The 17,690-nt window shown below is 41.0% G+C and overlaps 1 protein-coding gene across 3 annotated transcripts in view; it reads right to left on the reverse strand.

Annotated features, from left to right (window-relative positions):
- The window catches only part of megf6b (multiple EGF-like-domains 6b), a 63,328-nt gene that overhangs the window by 9,079 nt on the left and 36,559 nt on the right, over nt 1–17,690 (reverse strand). For all 3 annotated transcript variants that reach the window (XM_026167678.1, XM_026167677.1, XM_026167679.1), the window contains 21 exons: nt 16,253–16,375; nt 13,455–13,580; nt 12,584–12,706; nt 12,105–12,227; nt 11,847–11,984; nt 10,314–10,436; nt 9,993–10,115; nt 5,577–5,747; nt 4,913–5,044; nt 4,318–4,446; nt 4,069–4,197; nt 3,812–3,946; nt 2,547–2,681; nt 2,327–2,452; nt 2,094–2,225; nt 1,619–1,747; nt 1,377–1,508; nt 977–1,105; nt 752–880; nt 279–407; nt 61–189 (listed from right to left, as the gene is read on the reverse strand). In XM_026167678.1, the coding sequence (XP_026023463.1) occupies nt 61–189; nt 279–407; nt 752–880; nt 977–1,105; nt 1,377–1,508; nt 1,619–1,747; nt 2,094–2,225; nt 2,327–2,452; nt 2,547–2,681; nt 3,812–3,946; nt 4,069–4,197; nt 4,318–4,446; nt 4,913–5,044; nt 5,577–5,747; nt 9,993–10,115; nt 10,314–10,436; nt 11,847–11,984; nt 12,105–12,227; nt 12,584–12,706; nt 13,455–13,580; nt 16,253–16,375 (2,745 nt within the window). The remainder of the gene's footprint in view (nt 1–60; nt 190–278; nt 408–751; nt 881–976; nt 1,106–1,376; nt 1,509–1,618; nt 1,748–2,093; nt 2,226–2,326; nt 2,453–2,546; nt 2,682–3,811; nt 3,947–4,068; nt 4,198–4,317; nt 4,447–4,912; nt 5,045–5,576; nt 5,748–9,992; nt 10,116–10,313; nt 10,437–11,846; nt 11,985–12,104; nt 12,228–12,583; nt 12,707–13,454; nt 13,581–16,252; nt 16,376–17,690) is intronic.

Here is a 17,690-nt window from a genome sequence, read left to right on the forward strand (position 1 = left end):
GTGAGAGTGCTTTAGTGGTAACACATGGAGACTCTTACTCACACCATCCTTCAGTCTTACCCAGTTCACAGGCTGTGCCTGTCCAGCCGCTGGCGCATGCACATTTTCCACTGGTCTTATTACAAGTGGCTCCATTCTGGCACAAGCATCGCTGCTGACAGTCTGCTCCATAAAACCCAGCAGGGCACTCTGAGAAAAACAACCCAAAAACAAACATCTTGTGACCTGTTCTTTACCTGTTGTACAGGTGATCACTTCTCTCTGATGTATAAACTCACCTTTTGTGCAGTTGGGTCCGGTCCAGCCCGGCGTGCATGCACACTGCCCACTGGCCGGGTGGCAGATGCCATCGTTACGGCAGCTACAGTTTCGGTTACATCCTTCCCCATAGAAACCAGCTGGGCACGCTGCCATGTGAGAGACAAACAATATCATTACCTCCTGTTGAACCCTGCTGATCAAAAGTGGAAATTCCAGTATCTGGTAAATAATACCGGCTTCTGCATGGGTAACATCAGGTTGGTACTTTCTCATGTGTGACCGGGATGGGCTTTCCCAAATAACTCTGAAACCAAGCGTGCTTTTGTTCTACTGTGATTCAGCGTCTGAAAGGTGTCCTCACTTCATATGAAGCGCCAACAGATACAACGATACAAACAAGCTGAGTCTTTGATTTCACCTTTTTCTTTCCTACAACACTGGACCGCATCTGTTAAGTTAAACGAGTCTCTGTGGTGCACCTGTTACTCACTCAGGTTGCAGAACGGGCCGATCCAACCAGCGGGGCAGGAACAAACGCCGCTGACATGATCACACGTCGCACCGTTTTGACACAAACACTTCTCCTGGCAGTCCAAACCGTAGAAACCCCCAGGACATGCTAGAACGCACACACAGATGTAAAGACTCTCTGTTACTGCCATACATACATGCTAAGTAAGAGAATTTGGCTTCATGATCAAGCAGCTCCTCTTACGCTTTTCACAGAAGGTCCCCGTCCATCCCCTCTGGCAGGTACAAGCTCCGCTCACATGGTCGCACAATGCGTTGTTTTCACACTGACACCGATGGCGGCACCCGAGACCAAACAGACCTGCTGGGCACTCTGAAGGAATATCACATACAGCACAGTTACACAATATGATGTAACAGACCACACTGACATATTACACAAATTATACAAGGAGCATTTAACAATGTTACTTTGTGCTACCTCCAGAAAGCACCAAAGCATGATCGCTGCACATGTGAGAATAAGTTAACTTGGAGAAATGTGGGCACCAATCTGAGGATGTACTGTAAGCATTATTTAAATAGTGAGTATAGTGAGAAAGTTAAAGTATAGTCACTTTAAAAAAAAACCTATAATAACATACTCTGATGGCAGTGCGTTCCAGTGAAACCAGCTTCGCAGTTGCACTGGCCTGTCACAGCGTCACAGCTTCCGTCTCCGTTTCTGCAGTCGCAGATTTGTGAACAGTCGGCCCCCCAGTGTCCCGCATCACAAGCTGCAACACAATCATATAAATGAGCTCAGTTTTTTGTATTTGGTTTTTCCACATATACGTCTCCTTCTGTTTAGCTCAGCAGCGATTGCTTCCGTGCTTCAGTATGATACCTTTCCTGCATTTGTGCCCAGTCCAACCAGGAGCACAGGTGCACCGCCCACTCGCAGGGTCACAGCGAGCGTTGTTCTCGCAGATGCACTTCATCTGGCATTTTTGACCAAAACGTCCACTCGGGCACACTGCATGAAAGAAAGAAAAAAAGACTGATCTACCACAGCCATCTGCTCCAAACTACATGAGAAAAGCACCAAGTTCCCATGACATTTCTTCACTGCCATTCAGCCGTGAGTGAACACTGAAGAGCCAGCGGTTAGTGGAAGTGGAGTTATATTTCTTCTTCCAGTGAAAACATGGCTTCAAGCATATGAATTTGTAGAAAATTACCCTTCTGACTTCTACCATGTTCCTTCACTTCACATCCAAACTGCATCATTTTAATATTCCACAGTGCTGTCGTCCTTCTCATCCGGCTCACTGTTTAGTGCCTGTTGCTATGGAAACTTTCCCTAAAATGCTGCTACTCACAATTTTGGCAGAGTCTTCCCATGAATCCTGCAGGACAGTTACACGATCCGTTGTGTTTATCACATATGCCGCCATTCTCACACCCCGGGCAGATCTCTCCACAGCCTAGACCCCAGAAACCCTCCGGACACACTGCAAAGATCATCATGAACATTTTCATGATTTTTATCATGTAAAATTTAAGTCAATTGTTTAGGTTTTTTTTATTTATATAAAAAAATGTAAGCACTCACAGTTTTCACAGTGGCGTCCTGATGTGCCTGCTGGACACTGACACTGTCCCGTCACTTTGTCACATGGTGCGCCGGTGCAGTTACAAGAGTGAACACAGCCGGGCCCAAATCTTCCCTCTGGACAGGCTGACAGTGGACACGCAGGAAGGATTCGTGTCAATGCAGGACCATGAAAACAAACACAAATAAGCCTAAAGCATGCAAAAATCAAGCCGTCCACCTTGATCGCAGTTCTCCCCATGAACACCTGGAGGGCATTTTCGTTGGCACTCTCCGGTCACGTGGTGACACGACACTCCTGAGGGACAGGCACACTTCCTCTCACAGCCGGCTCCATAAGTGCCTGGCTTGCATTCTAAAGACAATGTGAAAAGTTGGTGAGGAATCTGGGAATTATCAATACATTACAGGGTTGCCTGTTCAGTCAGAGTGTTAAACATCTTTTATAGTGACAACAGTTGGATGCAGAGTGAGGCCTGATCAGCAAATCACTTTATATATGGACAATGTGGCTTAATGTAAAATGAATTTGAACTATTTGTGTTATATTATCAGATATTTCAGAACTTTGCAAGTGTGGACAATTTTAGCCTGAGAGGACATTTGCATTACAGTGTCACTGAAACAAATACTGGATTGCAGTAACAAAGACTTACAACTATATACATTTTTTCTATTTCCTTTGTGTCAGCTCGATACAAATAACACCAAATGTGAAAATCAGTCGAAACTTTATATCATCCACAAATTTTTTATGTATCATCTTCAAACTTCACAACAATATACTAGGCCACGGGGGACACGAGTACCTAGGTTGGTATTTGATCTCGACCTTCATTGTTAGCGCCCAAGGTCAAAGTGGACCTTGAATTTTTTTTTTTAGGAAAACCACACCGAGTAATGTGTCATATTAAAGAGCATGGAGCAAGCTGTAAAACACACTTTTTATTTTTTCAGTACGACATCCTGTGACACAATGTATGGTGTCACAGTGACACCATACATTTTTTCAAAAATCACACACTGCATGAATATATCTGAAAATCTCAAGTTTTTACAGCTTTTAAAAGCAAAAGATTTCTGACAATTCTGCTCCAATTGTATGGGTAAAGATGATACAATACACTATTTTAGTATGTATTGCTTTAAGGTCAAAGGTCATAGGTCAAAACTTAAGGTCACAGAAATTAGGAAAAAGCTCTAGGTTCCCCTGAATTATCTTCAAACTTTCAAGCAAAATATAAGTCATTGGGGGACATAAGCACTCTCCTTGTTTACTAAAAAACAGCATTATAAGACTTCAAAAAGATTAACATATTGCACTAAATCCCCATATTAACAGAATAAAACATCAAAGTTTCGGTATAGCTCTTGCCCTTCCAGTGGAAGTTGCAGTTTCTGAGTTTTGTATTTGTATAATTGTAATAAACAACAAGAATACAGATAAAGACACAAACACAACTTGTGCTTTGTGACTGTGCTCACCTTCCTTGCAGGTGTTACCATGGTAACCAGCTTTACAGACACAGGTGCCGTAGCGGCGGTGACACTCGACAGTGTTCTGCTGGTCACACTGACACTCTTCAGAACAGCCGGGTCCAAAAGTCCACTTGGGACACGCTGAAGGCGAAGATGAAGGAATCATGGATACTTAAGTCACAGTGAAAGTAGCAGCAGGCCTGACCTTTTGTAATTTGTAGCTCGGCATGAGAAGCTGTTGACGCGTAAGCGGTGGGACTCACTGAGATGACAGAAGCGTCCGTAGAGTCCGGCGTCACACAGGCACGCTCCGTAGGTGCGGTGGCACCATCCATTATTGGCACAATTACACTTCTTGTTGCACTGCTTCCCATAGAAGCCTTTAGGACAACCTGAACCAAAAAAAATACTTCTCTGTAAATGCAAGATATCTAGTGTGCCTTTAAAATAATTAGATTTTATCTTAGCAGGAAAACCTGCATTAAGTGAAGACACAAAGAGAAGCGTCTCACCGTCCTGGCACAAGTCTCCACTCACACCAGGAGGACAGCGGCAGTTTCCGTTGACGGGGTCACAGCTGGCACCATTTTTACACTTGCAGGAGAAGGAGCAGTTTTTGCCAAAATGTCCCTCAGCGCACGCTGTGGGGATGAAAGATAAAAAAGGATCCATTACAGCTTAAACAGTCAAGGTTGACAGGTTTCCATGGGTGTTTTTGTTGTGATGACCCACTCTACCCTGCCTTCCTTTCGGCCTGTGTGTGGCACGTCTCATCTGGAGACATTGCAGGATTGGTGTGGCTCGTTTCCCATCAGTGACACTGGCAACACCTGGGCCCAGCATGCCAGTGCTCTATAAAAGCCCTCAAAGCTCAGTTACTGTAAGATACCCTTCTTAGCTTGGTTGGTTCTTTGGTGTGCGGTTGAATTTTTTTGCATACACCATTTCCTCACCCATGCACTCATTTACACCATTGATCATGTTAACTACACACAACAGTTTTAAGCAGCATTTGTGTGCATCTCGCTTTTTGTCATGGCTGTGCAGCCTGGCCCGTGACAGTGTGTGTGAGGAGGGTCAGTGTTTGTTTGTAGGCTCAGTCCTCACTCTGGTTGCAGATAATGCCCGTCCACCCGTCGGGGCAATCGCAGCCATTTTTCCACAGATTGCATTTTCCTCCATTAGAACAGTCGTCGCACGTCAAACTACAGTCGCTGCCAAAAGTGTCATCCAAGCACACTGAAAACACAAGAATCAACTTTAAGTGTGCAAGTTATGCTTAATCTCATTTTAATAAAAATATGTTTTTTGTGTGTTTTCCATGATATTTAACCCTCAGAAACATTTCTATTGGTACACTAACTCCAAACCACAAATGTAATAAATGAAAGCATTGCACTAGGACTGAAAGATCATACATTTAAATATTAGCAGGTGTTACTCTTCAGCTTTCAGTTACATTAAATCGCTTGTTCAGCACGTTTTTTTTTTTTGTCACGTTTGAGCGACAAAAAGCAGAACCTCTGACTTCCTGCTTCAGACTCAGAGCAGCTGCCAGACTATATAACCCTCAACGTGCCTGGCATTGTGGTAGTTAATTAGGATGTACAAACATTCTGGAAGCATGAAGCAAAATAATTTGCCCCCATCGTGTGATGTGTTCCTGCCATCACTGAGTAAGTCTGTTAGACAGCTTCACAGGAGCCATATAATCAGATGCAGGTTTACTGTTAATGATAATAAATCAACAGCGGTTTGAGATGAAACTCACCAAATTTTTCCGCTAGGTTACTCTCAGCCCTCAGCTCCCCTTCGTCATCTTCATAGTCGTCAAAGCGCTCCAGGGGTTGGCTGTAGTCCTGCAGCAAGGTGAGCTGGGGGCGAATGAGTGGCAGCTCAATAGAGCCTCCGCTGGACAGGGCCTCGACTGCATCTTCAAGTGCTACAGTGAGAAAAAAAAAATATTATACAAAATATACCAACATCATGTGTTTTATATCATTGCATTTAAATATATTGTATGTATAAAAAAAGATAACTATAAGAATCTTTCATTTTTATTCATGTGGCAACTGAGTAATATTGTACATGATGACACGATTGTATGCTATGTAAATCAAATGAAGAGGGCAGTAGTGATGCAGATTATTCATTGTAAGAACTGATGGCTTTTTAAAGCTACTCTGTGTAGTTTATTTGAAATAAATGGTCCTATTCTTGTTTGCATGATCCATAAAGACATCTCGTTTGTTAAATTCTTCCACGGCAGCACGGTTCTCCACCTACTATAATCAGTAATCCATTCCTGAGACACTCCAATACGTAGAGGAACTCAGTTTTTGGTTTCATACCACTTGTCAGACTGTCTTGGATATTGTTGCCCCTCTAAAAATTAAGCATCCTAAGACAAAGCTTGAACCCTGGTTGAACGATGAAACCCGTGCCGCGAGGCGTGAATGTCGTAGGGCTGAGCGGAGATGGAAAAAAGATAACTTACAGGTCTCTTTACAAAGTTTAAGAGAGTGCTGGGCCTTATATCAGCTTACAATAAAAGAAGCAAAGCGGAAACACTTTGCAAACATTATTATGGTGAATCATCAGAAACCACACATATTGTTTAAGTCAATCGAGACTATTTTAAGCCCTCCCTCTTAGTTTTGAGCCTTCACTTGAAATGTGTGAAAGGTTTCTGCACTTCTTTATAAACAAGGTAGCCTCGGCTAGGGCGCAGATTATTTTGCCCACATCTGACCCCTCTGATCTTCCAATTTGCTCAGCTGTCTTTCAACAGTTTGAGTCGGTTACTCTTGCAGGAGTACTCTCTACAGGAGGTGGTGGATCATTTAAAGCCTGTAGGCTCACCTTATGATCCTATCCCTCCCCTTTTTCTGAAAGAAGTTTTTTCTACCATAGGTCCAACCATTTTAACCATTTTAAATAGCAGCCTTACTTCAGGTATGGTTCCAAAGAATTTTAAAGATGCAATTGTGCAACCACTTCTTAAGAAACCTGTGCTAGATACAAACGCTGTTGAGAACTTTAGACCAATATCTAAGCTGCCCTTTTTATCTAAAGTCTTGGAAAAAATTGTATATGACCAATTGATCTCATACTTGAATGCACAAAATGTTCAGGAGATTTTTCAATCTGGTTTTAAAGCAATGCATATGCCTGAATCAGCACTTTTAAGAATTTTTAATGATATACTTTTATCATGTGATTCTGGTGAAAGTGTCATTCTTATTTTACTCGATTTAACTGCTGCATTTGACACTGTAGACCATGAAATTTTAATCTCACGTTTGGAGCAGTGTGTCGGTATAACAGGTGTGGCTCTGAAATGGTTCAGGTCTTACTTAACAAACCGAACTTTTTCAGTTCGCTTAGGAAACTGTGAGTCCTCCCGTGCTCCGTTGTCTCATGGAGTGCCACAGGGTTCCATTCTGGGCCCTATCCTGTTTTCACTTTATTTACTTCCATTGGGCTCAATTTTTAGAAAACACAGACTCTCGTTTCACTGTTATGCAGATGACTGCCAGATTTATGTTCCTCTTAAAAAGAAAGATGGGTCGTCTGTAAATCGTTTACAAACATGTCTGGAGGACATCAAGTCGTGGTTGGCGCTAAACTTTCTTTGTTTTAATGATTCTAAAACTGAAGTAATGGTGTTCAGACCTGCCTCCACTGCTGTTCCGTGTGTTGATTTGCAATCCCTGAAATCATTCTGTAAACCAGAGATTGTTAATCTGGGTTTTAAAATGGATCCTGAGCTTAAGCTTGAAAGCCAGATTGGGTTGGATGTAAGGTCTAGTTTCTTTCATCTGAGGCAACTGGCCAAAATTAAGCACTTTCTTACAAGACAGCAATTTGAAACAGTAATCCACGCTTTTGTAACCGTTCGGCTGGATTACTGTAATTCTCTTTATTTTGGGGTGAGTCGATCTTCTGTTTTTCGACTGCAGTTAGTCCAGAATGCTGCTGCACGCCTTTTAACTGGCACTCGTAGATACGAGCATATCACCCCAGTTTTATATTCACTTCATTGGCTGCCCGTGCATTTTAGGATCCATTTTAAGCTGCTTTTATTTGTTTTTAAATGTTTGTCCAATGCTGCCCCTGTGTACCTCTCTGAGCTTCTTCATCCATACATACCTTCCCGGTCCCTCAGGTCGGCAGACCAGCTCCTCCTGAGCGTGCCCAGGACTAATCGTAAGCTCAGAGGGGATCGGGCGTTTGCTGTGGCAGCACCAAAATTGTGGAATGAGTTGGCTTTACATGTTAGACAGGCACCTTCCTTATCTGTTTTTAAATCACGTCTTAAAACATATTTATTTACCTTGGCTTTTAGCACAGCAGGACTTGTTGATGTCTCTTAATACATTTCTTATTAATTATATTATTTTTAATTTTAAGATATTTTATATGTAATTTAAACTGTTTCCTCTCTGTTTTATATTTGTAGCACTTTGGTCAACATTGTTGGATGTAAAGTGCGTTATAAATAAAGATGCTATGCTATGCTATGCTATGCTATTATCGAAACAATTATCAGAAGATGATTACACTGTCGTCACAAAGGGATGGACACGGTCAGCAACAATACTCAGGTAGGCTGTGGAATTTAGAAGATGCTCATTTGGTACTGAGGAACCCAAAGTGTGCTTTCATGTTGTTGGACTCTGCCAGCTGAAAGTTGCAGCAGAAATCAAGACTCATCAAACCATGTCAAGTTTATCCAGTCGTCCAAGTGTATTGTGCCTCAGTTTCCTGTTCTTAGCTGACAAGAATGGCAGCCAAGGTGTTCTTCTGATGCTTTAAAGTTCAACGTGTTGTGCAGTCACAGATATTCTTCAGTGTACCTTGGTCATAGCAAGTGGTTATTTGAGTTACTGTTGCCTTCCCAACAGCTCAAAGCAGTCTGGCCATTCCCCTCTGACCTTTGGCATTCCCTACATCACCATCACAAGAAAGACAGGATATTTTCTCCTGTGTGGGAAAATCTCAGTCTGTGTCACATTCAAAGTCACTTAAATCACCTTTGTTACTCATACTCATTATTTAAACTTCAGAAAATCCTCTAGAACCTGTTCAACAATCACTTTAAAAGGTGTGCCTAACAAAGTGGCCGGTGAGCATATGTTACAGACTATTTGATATTCAACTGACCAGAGGTTAAGGTGTGCAGAATTGCTCGAGAGGAATAAAATCAGCTGCTGGTGAACTTGGACGTACACAATGCAGATGCAAAACTTTGCAAATATTTTATAACAAAGTAAATGCATTCAGCATGTTTGTCAGGCCACAGGATTACAAAACATAGTCTCTGTTTATAGTTAACTCCACAGGGATCCATTACTGCATATGGAAATAAATCCTTTGACAATTCCAAGTGCGCTTTAGCCAATCTGAGCGTTTACTTGGAGTGAATGTAATGATATGTTAAAAAAAGGAAAGGAAAAGCTGGAACACATGGAAATTGGTTGGTTAGTTTCACTGATGTCAGTATCATGCTATTAGTATAATGTTATTACTTTAAAAGGTGCTACTTATCATTGGTACAGCTACTATACCATGTGTCTGTAAAACACAATGGTGGTTCAAAGGATTGCTGTTATTTCTGTCTCTGTTCACCTCGACACACAAACAGCATGAAAAGGAAGAGCTGGGTTCTTGTAGGTTGGAAAATCACTGGTAGAAGTGCAACACTGCAGTCCATGTGAGATTTGCCAGTTGGATGCATAGAAGGCTATCAGCTGAGCCATCAGCTGATGTGGGCTGGCAGTGAGATCAGCTGATCTGCCAGGATAGCATCTGAGCTTGATTTGCTTGATTTGGTTTTCTCACACTAAACACTAAATAGGACAATGCTACTGCCGCTCTAATTTTCTGGCAATACCAGTATCCCACTGATTCTTCCAGTTTTGACATCAAATTTGAAGCTGGCTCATTAATGTTTGTTTAAATACTACACCTATGCCAAATAAAGTTGGATTTCCTTGCATCTCATTGTAGATTACACTAGTCCTAGCCTAGCTTGACATTTCCATTCTTCATATCCTCTTTTTAAACTTTTTGTCTAAATGACTTTACTGCACAACAAGTGTCAGTTTGCCAGGATTTTCCACTGGAATGTTTCTGGTGCGATTCCCGTTCGCCCACGCTCTTACACATGATTGCTGATACTCACGGATGCAAGAATGCCGGTCCTCATCCAAACGGAAACCCCGGCGGCAGTAACACTGGAAGGAACCGGCGCTGTTCTGGCATGTGTGATCGCAACCACCGTTAGCGGCCAGACACTCATCTACATCTAAACAACACAGACGCACCACAGAATCAAATGCGTCAGAAGGAAAAACTTACAGCGGCCACTGTTTTTCCTCACTAAAACAAAGGCAACATTGTGCGTGTCAAACCGAAACTTTCCTTTTGAATTCAGCAGGATTAAACATTGCGTCTCATTTAAATGTAAGTGCCGTCCACGCTTGGACTGAAGGTAAAACATTACCATCGCAGCTACACCCGTCTGAGTTGAGTCTGTATCCTGCAGAGCAGTAGCATTCATAACCCCCGGGGTAGTTGGTGCAATCCTGCTCACAACAGGAGATCTCCTCTCCACACTCGTCAACATCTGCCAAGCACAACAAGCAGCAAGACAAAAATTATGATCCAACTGTAGTGATATGCTTCCCTGCTCCATGAGGGAAAATTTATGAGGTAATTTAAACTGTGTGGGTTTAACAGCCAATTAAGGCTAAAATTACAAGCGAACGATGATAACAGTGAAATTTGCTCATTTTCTTTGCAAACTCTGGCTTGTATGAGCAAAGACCTGTTTTCCAAAAATACTCTTCCACCTCCTGACCACAAGGACATTTTTCTTTTATTAGAGGACTAAAAATATATATTTTCGAGTTGTATAAAGTGTCTCGCTTTCTCTTGTTTTCTAGTTTTATTGTATGTGAACTTCTACGCCGACTGCGCCGTCGTCTCCAGTAAATGCAAAAATGACTATTTACGCTTGTCTGCAATTACAGTTATCACACACCTTCTCCACATTTTCTCTGGTGCAGCAAACTGACTGGATTAGTTTTAATTCAGTTTAATTCACAGCATTGCCATAAATCACAAAAAGGCCAATTCACAATGCGGTTATGTTGACTGACGTCATTTAAAAACGTGTCTCCAAAAAAAAAGAAACTAAAGCTAAACAACGACCTTCATGCAGTTTGTATATTTTCTAGGATTACTCCAGTAGACTTAAAGTTTAACATTACTGCTCAAAATACACAGGAAGATGAGTATTTGTTGGTTTAGGTCTCAACAGCTTAATAGATAAATGTTTAATAATAAATTAAATATATAAGTTTAATAAAACTGTTGGAATAACAAATTTAGGCCACCTGTCATTAGAACAAAAAACCCCAAACAAACAAACATTTTAGAAATCTGTCAAAAATCATGTTTAAAATTATAAATTGTATTCTTATTTATTAGAAACATAAAAAAAATATTGTTAACTTAAAGAAGGTAACCTACATCGGATAGTTGTCTAATAAATTCATTAGGCATTTTAATAATTAAACTAAAACTAAAGGACTAACAAATGAGTTCAAGGATTGACATTTATGCATGCCCAATAAGTCCACTTTTGAAAGGTGTGGCGTAATTGATATTTGCACTTTAATTTAATAACAACACAAAAAAATGTCTGCCAAAAACAAGAAGGACAGAACCCCTAAAACAGACGGCACAGAGACACAGACACTGAGCGACAAACAAAAACGAGTCACTGTGAAACTGTCAAAATCACCAAAGTGGAACTCCAAAGTTTTGTAGTTTCTTTGCTGCTTTGCAAATTCTGATAAGTTGGTAAAACAGGTGTTTGTTTGTTTTTAAATAAACCAGTTACTAATAAAGGAATAAATTATAACATACACTAATAATTTCATATGCGCTCAATACATTATTGTTTATCTCCCTTAATTTAGTAAACAACTAAGTATTGTTAAGTTTATGTGAGTGCATCACACTCTCTTACCAATGCAGGTTTTAAGGTCTTCATCTAGCGTGTAACCATGGTTACAGGTGCACACAGGTCCGCTGGTTGAATGTTGGCAGTGATGCGAACATCCACCGTTGCTGTTCTCACAGCTGTTCACAATTTCCATCTCAATTCCTTCAGTACACAATAAAATAACCGACGTGTGTTAATAACACGACATGTTTTATAAACAGAAATTAAAGGTGCTGCAATCCACTCGTGTAACTATATGCAGGCATGAGGATTTAAACTGACTGTAACACTGCTTTCCATCAGATCCCAGCTCATAGGCAGCGTTGCAAACACAGACGTAAGAGCCCAGAGTGTTATGGCAGCCGTGAGCACAGTTGGCCTCTTCTGTCTCACACTCATCAATATCTGGAGGAAAATGCATTGAAAAAAACAGAGCGAATTATTCCATCTCCGTCAGCGCTTAAAGATTATTCCAGTTATTTTTGCACACTTTAAAGTCATTGTTGCCCAACACTGATGGTATCCAAATTCTGCTTCTTCTGCTCCTCATTTATTGGCTGTTGTTCTTTAAAGCTAATTATTTTCTTTTCTTTTAAACTTTTAGAGCTACATGATGTATGATGCTCGACCTTGAAAACGTCAGTTGATGGAGCAATTTTACCATCAGGGAACATTTTCCTTGCGAATGTATGAATATTTGTTAGCAAACTAGTTTCACTTGCCACTCAATTTACTAGTTTACTCACTACTGGTCAGTTTACCTTCACAAGTTTTCCCATCAGCAGCAAGGGTGTAGCCAACTTTACAGTCACAGTGGGCCTTGCCACCATCAGCTCGACACTCGTGCATACAGCCTCCGTTCTGATCGGCGCAGGGATCCTGTACTGTAACACAAAAAAGCTCACGCTCATACACATAAACTCGCACGCTGACAGTAAAGTGAGGAAAGCTTCAAACACAGCAGAGGGGAAAACTGTAAAAACCGAATGTTTTGCATCTTAAAGCAGAGTATAGCAAGTGGAGGGGGTTTACATCCACCCAGCACCTCCAGCTCTTTGCTCTTCATAGCTGTATGTGTGTGTGTGTGTTTAACTTGTGTAAGCCTGTCCAGTTTGGATAAGAACCTTCCTGCAAAAATTAGAGGAAGCTGTTTGCAGCCAACAATTACAAAGTAAAAGCATCTAGAAGACAGCAATTTAAAATACATATATGTATAATTTTCCACCCTCTGAGAAGCATATTTGACTTAACGGCCTCAGAGATCGGAGTGATTAAAACGAGCAAGGCCATCAAAACACAATTTGAGAAACAAAAACAACGAAGACTGCTGTGACTCATTCCAATTAAATATCTTATCGCATGAAAGATAGTTAGTCATATTCCAGCTCAGACATCCTGTAAGATAATTATAATTGGCAGCAGATGCTGAGGCAATGTGTTTTTAATGTTACGATCAAACCTGCAGGATCACACCTTCATAATCATCCAAAGTGCTCAGTTTCATTGGCGTGCTTTTCTACATCATCCATCAAATTATTATTCCTCTAGGGCTTTTCATTTTTTTGCAGTGTGTCATATGAACGTGTGATTTTAGTGCTTCCTACAACAGAGTTCAGAAACATGGGCACTCACATTTACAATGCTTGCCATCCTCCGACAGCGCGTAGTTCAGTTTGCAGCGGCAGCGAAAATGAGCAACAGACTGCTGCACACAGTAGTGCTCGCATCCTCCGTTGCTAACGGCACATGAAAGGACAGCTAAAAAGGCAAGAGAAAGAAAGATGTGATACGATAAAAGGACAACACTGAAAAAAATCCAGCATCTTTCAGAAGCTAATCAATCCACCCTGATTTGTCGTGTTAGTCTTTGTGACTGATGTTTCACACCAACAGAAATCTTAAATTTCTCAGAGCAGTCACACTCCTGACATTCCTACACTCAGAGAACACCTCGGTGAGCCGCTATGCTTTGAGCAATGAGAGATCTATCACAGCAGAAACGCCAAAAAACACAGAGGAACTTGAATGGCAGCGCGCCTGCGGTGGACAGCAAGCATATGGTGAAGAGGCAGAGAGCGGTGTGAGCTCAATGCGCTTCCTTGTCTGAGTCTCCTCTCCCTGTAGCAACAGATCAATCTGGATCTCCTCACAGAAAAAAAGCAAAAAAAACAGGTTGAAGCCCAAACAGCCCGGTGTTCTCAAAAGGCTGTTTTTCATGCTCACAGACCAGAGTCAAGACCCACCCATCCCAAGCACATGTCAAACCACAGAGTGCTTTCCAGCTCAAATATTATGCAGCTTCACGCTAAGTGTGTGGGATACGTCTAACCTCTGCTGGCTGATCAAGAGCTGGATGAGATGAGCACAGAGAGGGAGACTGACTTGTTGATTGCTATGTGTGGTCCTTTATCCTCCAGTATGTATGTTTTCATGCTGTTTGGCACATAGTTGAAACTGACATAATCGTTTACTCGCTTGTAATGGACAGTGAGATTTCAGCACCAAATGTATTTTTGAACATGGACACAATTCGCAGTTTTAACAGACGGATATGAAGCATCCCAGAAAAGCAGCATTTGCCTGGAGTCAGTCCACTTGTGAACTGTTGGCGTAATCAGTCATTTCTTAATGCAACAGCTGTCACATAAGAGCCTCTCAGGGACAGATGTGCTCTATAAGAAAATTAAATAACTACTTTACGAAGCCAAAAAACACATAATGATTTTTCCTCTGAATGTCATCCAGGACACTCTGTGTGCATTCCTGACGTAGAAGCCAGCGGCACGCTTATATTTTTTTGTCTATTAGATGTTTTTTTCTTCTAAACCACAAATATCTGATATTAGAGGAAAAATGCACAGGTACTGAGTAAACAGTGCACAGGTCATATGACAGTCGCCACACAGGCGGCAGGAATCAAGCTCAGGTGAGCGTTCGGGAAAAAATGACCCATAATAGCATTCTAACTTATTGTAATCCCTGCATCACTCAGTTTTTTTAAGTACTTGAAGAATATATGGATTCAGGTCTTCTTTATTTTCTCTGACTTTGTCACATCTAAATAACTTTATTTCATTTTGCGATGCCACGAACATAAACATGAACTAGCTGCAAAGAGCAAAATGTCCATTTTCTTTTCTTTCTGAGCACTGAGGCTGTGTAAAACATATAAAGAAAGGAAGTCACTTTGGTTAACTGCTATTACAGTTTAATGCTAAATACTACTTGATGTCCGGAGGAGCTGAAGTAGATCCATATGGTCAATATCGGCAATGTTGGTTACACAGTAAAATGGTAGGATGCACTTATTAGTGGCCTTAAGCTATTTTATCCAGTCACGCAAAGCAAGAGCAACAAAATCATTAAAAACACTGAACTGATGCAGCAGAGACAGCAGAAGCTCTGCAGGACAAATTCAAACAACTTCTTTAAATAGAGCTCTTGTATACAGAAAAGCAGTGGGATGGAGCTACATCATGATACTCAGTTGTGAGAATCTGCTGCTTTTCTTTGTCCTATGTGATTATAGCCTGAATATCTTTTGGGGTTTGAGAAGTAACTGAGAAGTAAACCAGCACATTAGCCCTCTGCATCCCAGAGATACACAGAATTTAACTGTTTGTTGCCGTAGTTTGAGGTTGATGTTGCGTAGTTTGTGTGGTGGACAAACTCATCTCATTTTCAAACCAAAGCATGTAAAGGTTAACCTTACATTTGAATAGTTTTTACTGTACTGTACTTACAATGAAAATTGATTTTAAGTGGACATGAATAAATAAAGGCCCAAGAAGTTAAACAATAATAACAATGGATGCAACCATACTACAAGCTTTCTCCAGGATGGGACGTTGGGTCTGATTCTCTCACAGGAGAGCTTAAAAATGGCTTTTGTACAAGATATCCAGTTAAAGGAAAAACTTCATGAACCGACTAAATCTGGCTTCACCACCAAATGTTATTTGAACCGCACCACAATGGGGCTTTTTGTCAGAACCAAAGGGGTCGTCTGAAACATAACTAATGTGGTTTAGATGATTAAGTACCCATGTCAAAAACCATATGTGGCTAAACTTCAATGAAATAATGACCAAAAGAAAAAAATAACACTCAAAGACTCAAAGAAGCTTCCAGTAGCTCAGTTCCTCCAAACCACTGTCTCATTGTTTGTGTGAGTATTGAACTACATGAGGTTAGATTACAAAGTGCCTTTGGACGTCTTCACATTCTGCCTCTAATGGGATTAAATAAAGACCTTCCCCATCATCATTATCGTCATGTTACTGTGTTTAAACTTTTATAAATGATGTTTTTAGACCTTTTTGCACTTTCATTGACATACATATTATGATTACAGCACATATATGGTGCTGTAACCCTACAATGCTATTTCTGTTATTCATCTGCAGCAAACCAGCAACAAAATCACTCACCGAGGCAGGTGCGGCCATCCACGTGAAGCCGGGAGCCCGGGTGACATTCGCAATAGTAGGAGCCCCTGGTGTTAATGCATCTGTGTTGGCAACCTCCATTGTGGACCTGGCATTCATCAATATCTGCATGGAAGGAGGGATACAAGTGAAATACTGAAGCGGGACAAAAGACAGAAATGAGTGCAATTTAAATAAATCTTCTCATTATGGGAGAAAACGAATGGTTACCAGACTAAAACCAGATGAGATGCCAAGCTGAGAGAGGAAGTTAATACGGGTTTTAGGGTAAAGATGTACCCCAGGAGGCGAGGACGAGGTGATGGATGAGAAGGAAAAGTATTTTACAAGCGTGTTGCAGCTCAAATAAAACAAATCCCACCATGTGGTAACAACTACCGCACATTTAGAACCAAATTGAAATTCCTGCGCTTCTTGTCAAAGCCCCTCAGGTGGAAAAACATATGGAAAGTTAAAGTGGAGGATGCAAAACATACACATTCCTCTCAGCCAAGCATGTGGATGGTAAGCAAACAAAAGAAGGCGGAAGCAGCGGTGAGAGAAACACGATCACTCACAGTGTGACCAGATTTCTAATGAAACAAACCACATTCTTAAACACTTCTTATTTTAGGAGTCACAGGCAAATAAATTGTTTGGTGTGTTTCACAGCAGACCCCCCTGTGAGTCCTGAATTATGAGGTCTGTTTGGGGTTCTGCTGGATGCTAAGTCAACCCCCAGGCTGGTGACAAGTCACCCTTTTGCTTTAATATTACTAGAATCATCACAGTGGAGTTACTGGAAAGGTTGTCGACTGCAACAAGTGATGTGACACATTAAGAAGGTGAGTGTGAATGTTTTTTGGCTGCCGGATGATGCCTGTAAAAACAGCCAACACATCATTAAATACTATTATTCAGCGCCAAGTTAAATGTCTGGTTGAGAAATGCATTGTTCCGAACAGTCCTGGCCTCAGGCGGCCATCCAGCAAGGAACTATTTCAAGAATTCACTGGAATTCCTTTGGAAAGAGTTTTCTGAAAGTTTCCCTAAACTAGCTGATTATTTTAATTTACTGAACGTAAATATTAGTTTAATTTCATTTATTTCACATAACTGACTGCCTCGTTTCACAGACCACACATCTGGTCTTCAAGAGACATTGTAAACAGTTAAATGTAAATAAAATCTAGAAATAACTAATCAACATTCATCATGGTGCAAACTCTCCGTCACATTAAAAATAGACACTTTCATTCTCTAGGTGAAAAGAAAAATGTGGACATTGATGCATAAATGCAAACGCCTCTATATATGGCTTTGCTTTGCATTGACTCCCACAGTTGTTAGATGTGCCAAATAGGGTAATTTGCAAAGTTTAAAATGGCCTTTGATGTCAACATAAGCAGAATATATGCACAAACCCTTTGATGGACTGGGA

Source organism: Astatotilapia calliptera, chromosome 5 (genome assembly GCF_900246225.1).
Source record: "Astatotilapia calliptera chromosome 5, fAstCal1.2, whole genome shotgun sequence".
In the NCBI taxonomy this organism is placed as follows: Eukaryota; Metazoa; Chordata; class Actinopteri; order Cichliformes; family Cichlidae; genus Astatotilapia; species Astatotilapia calliptera.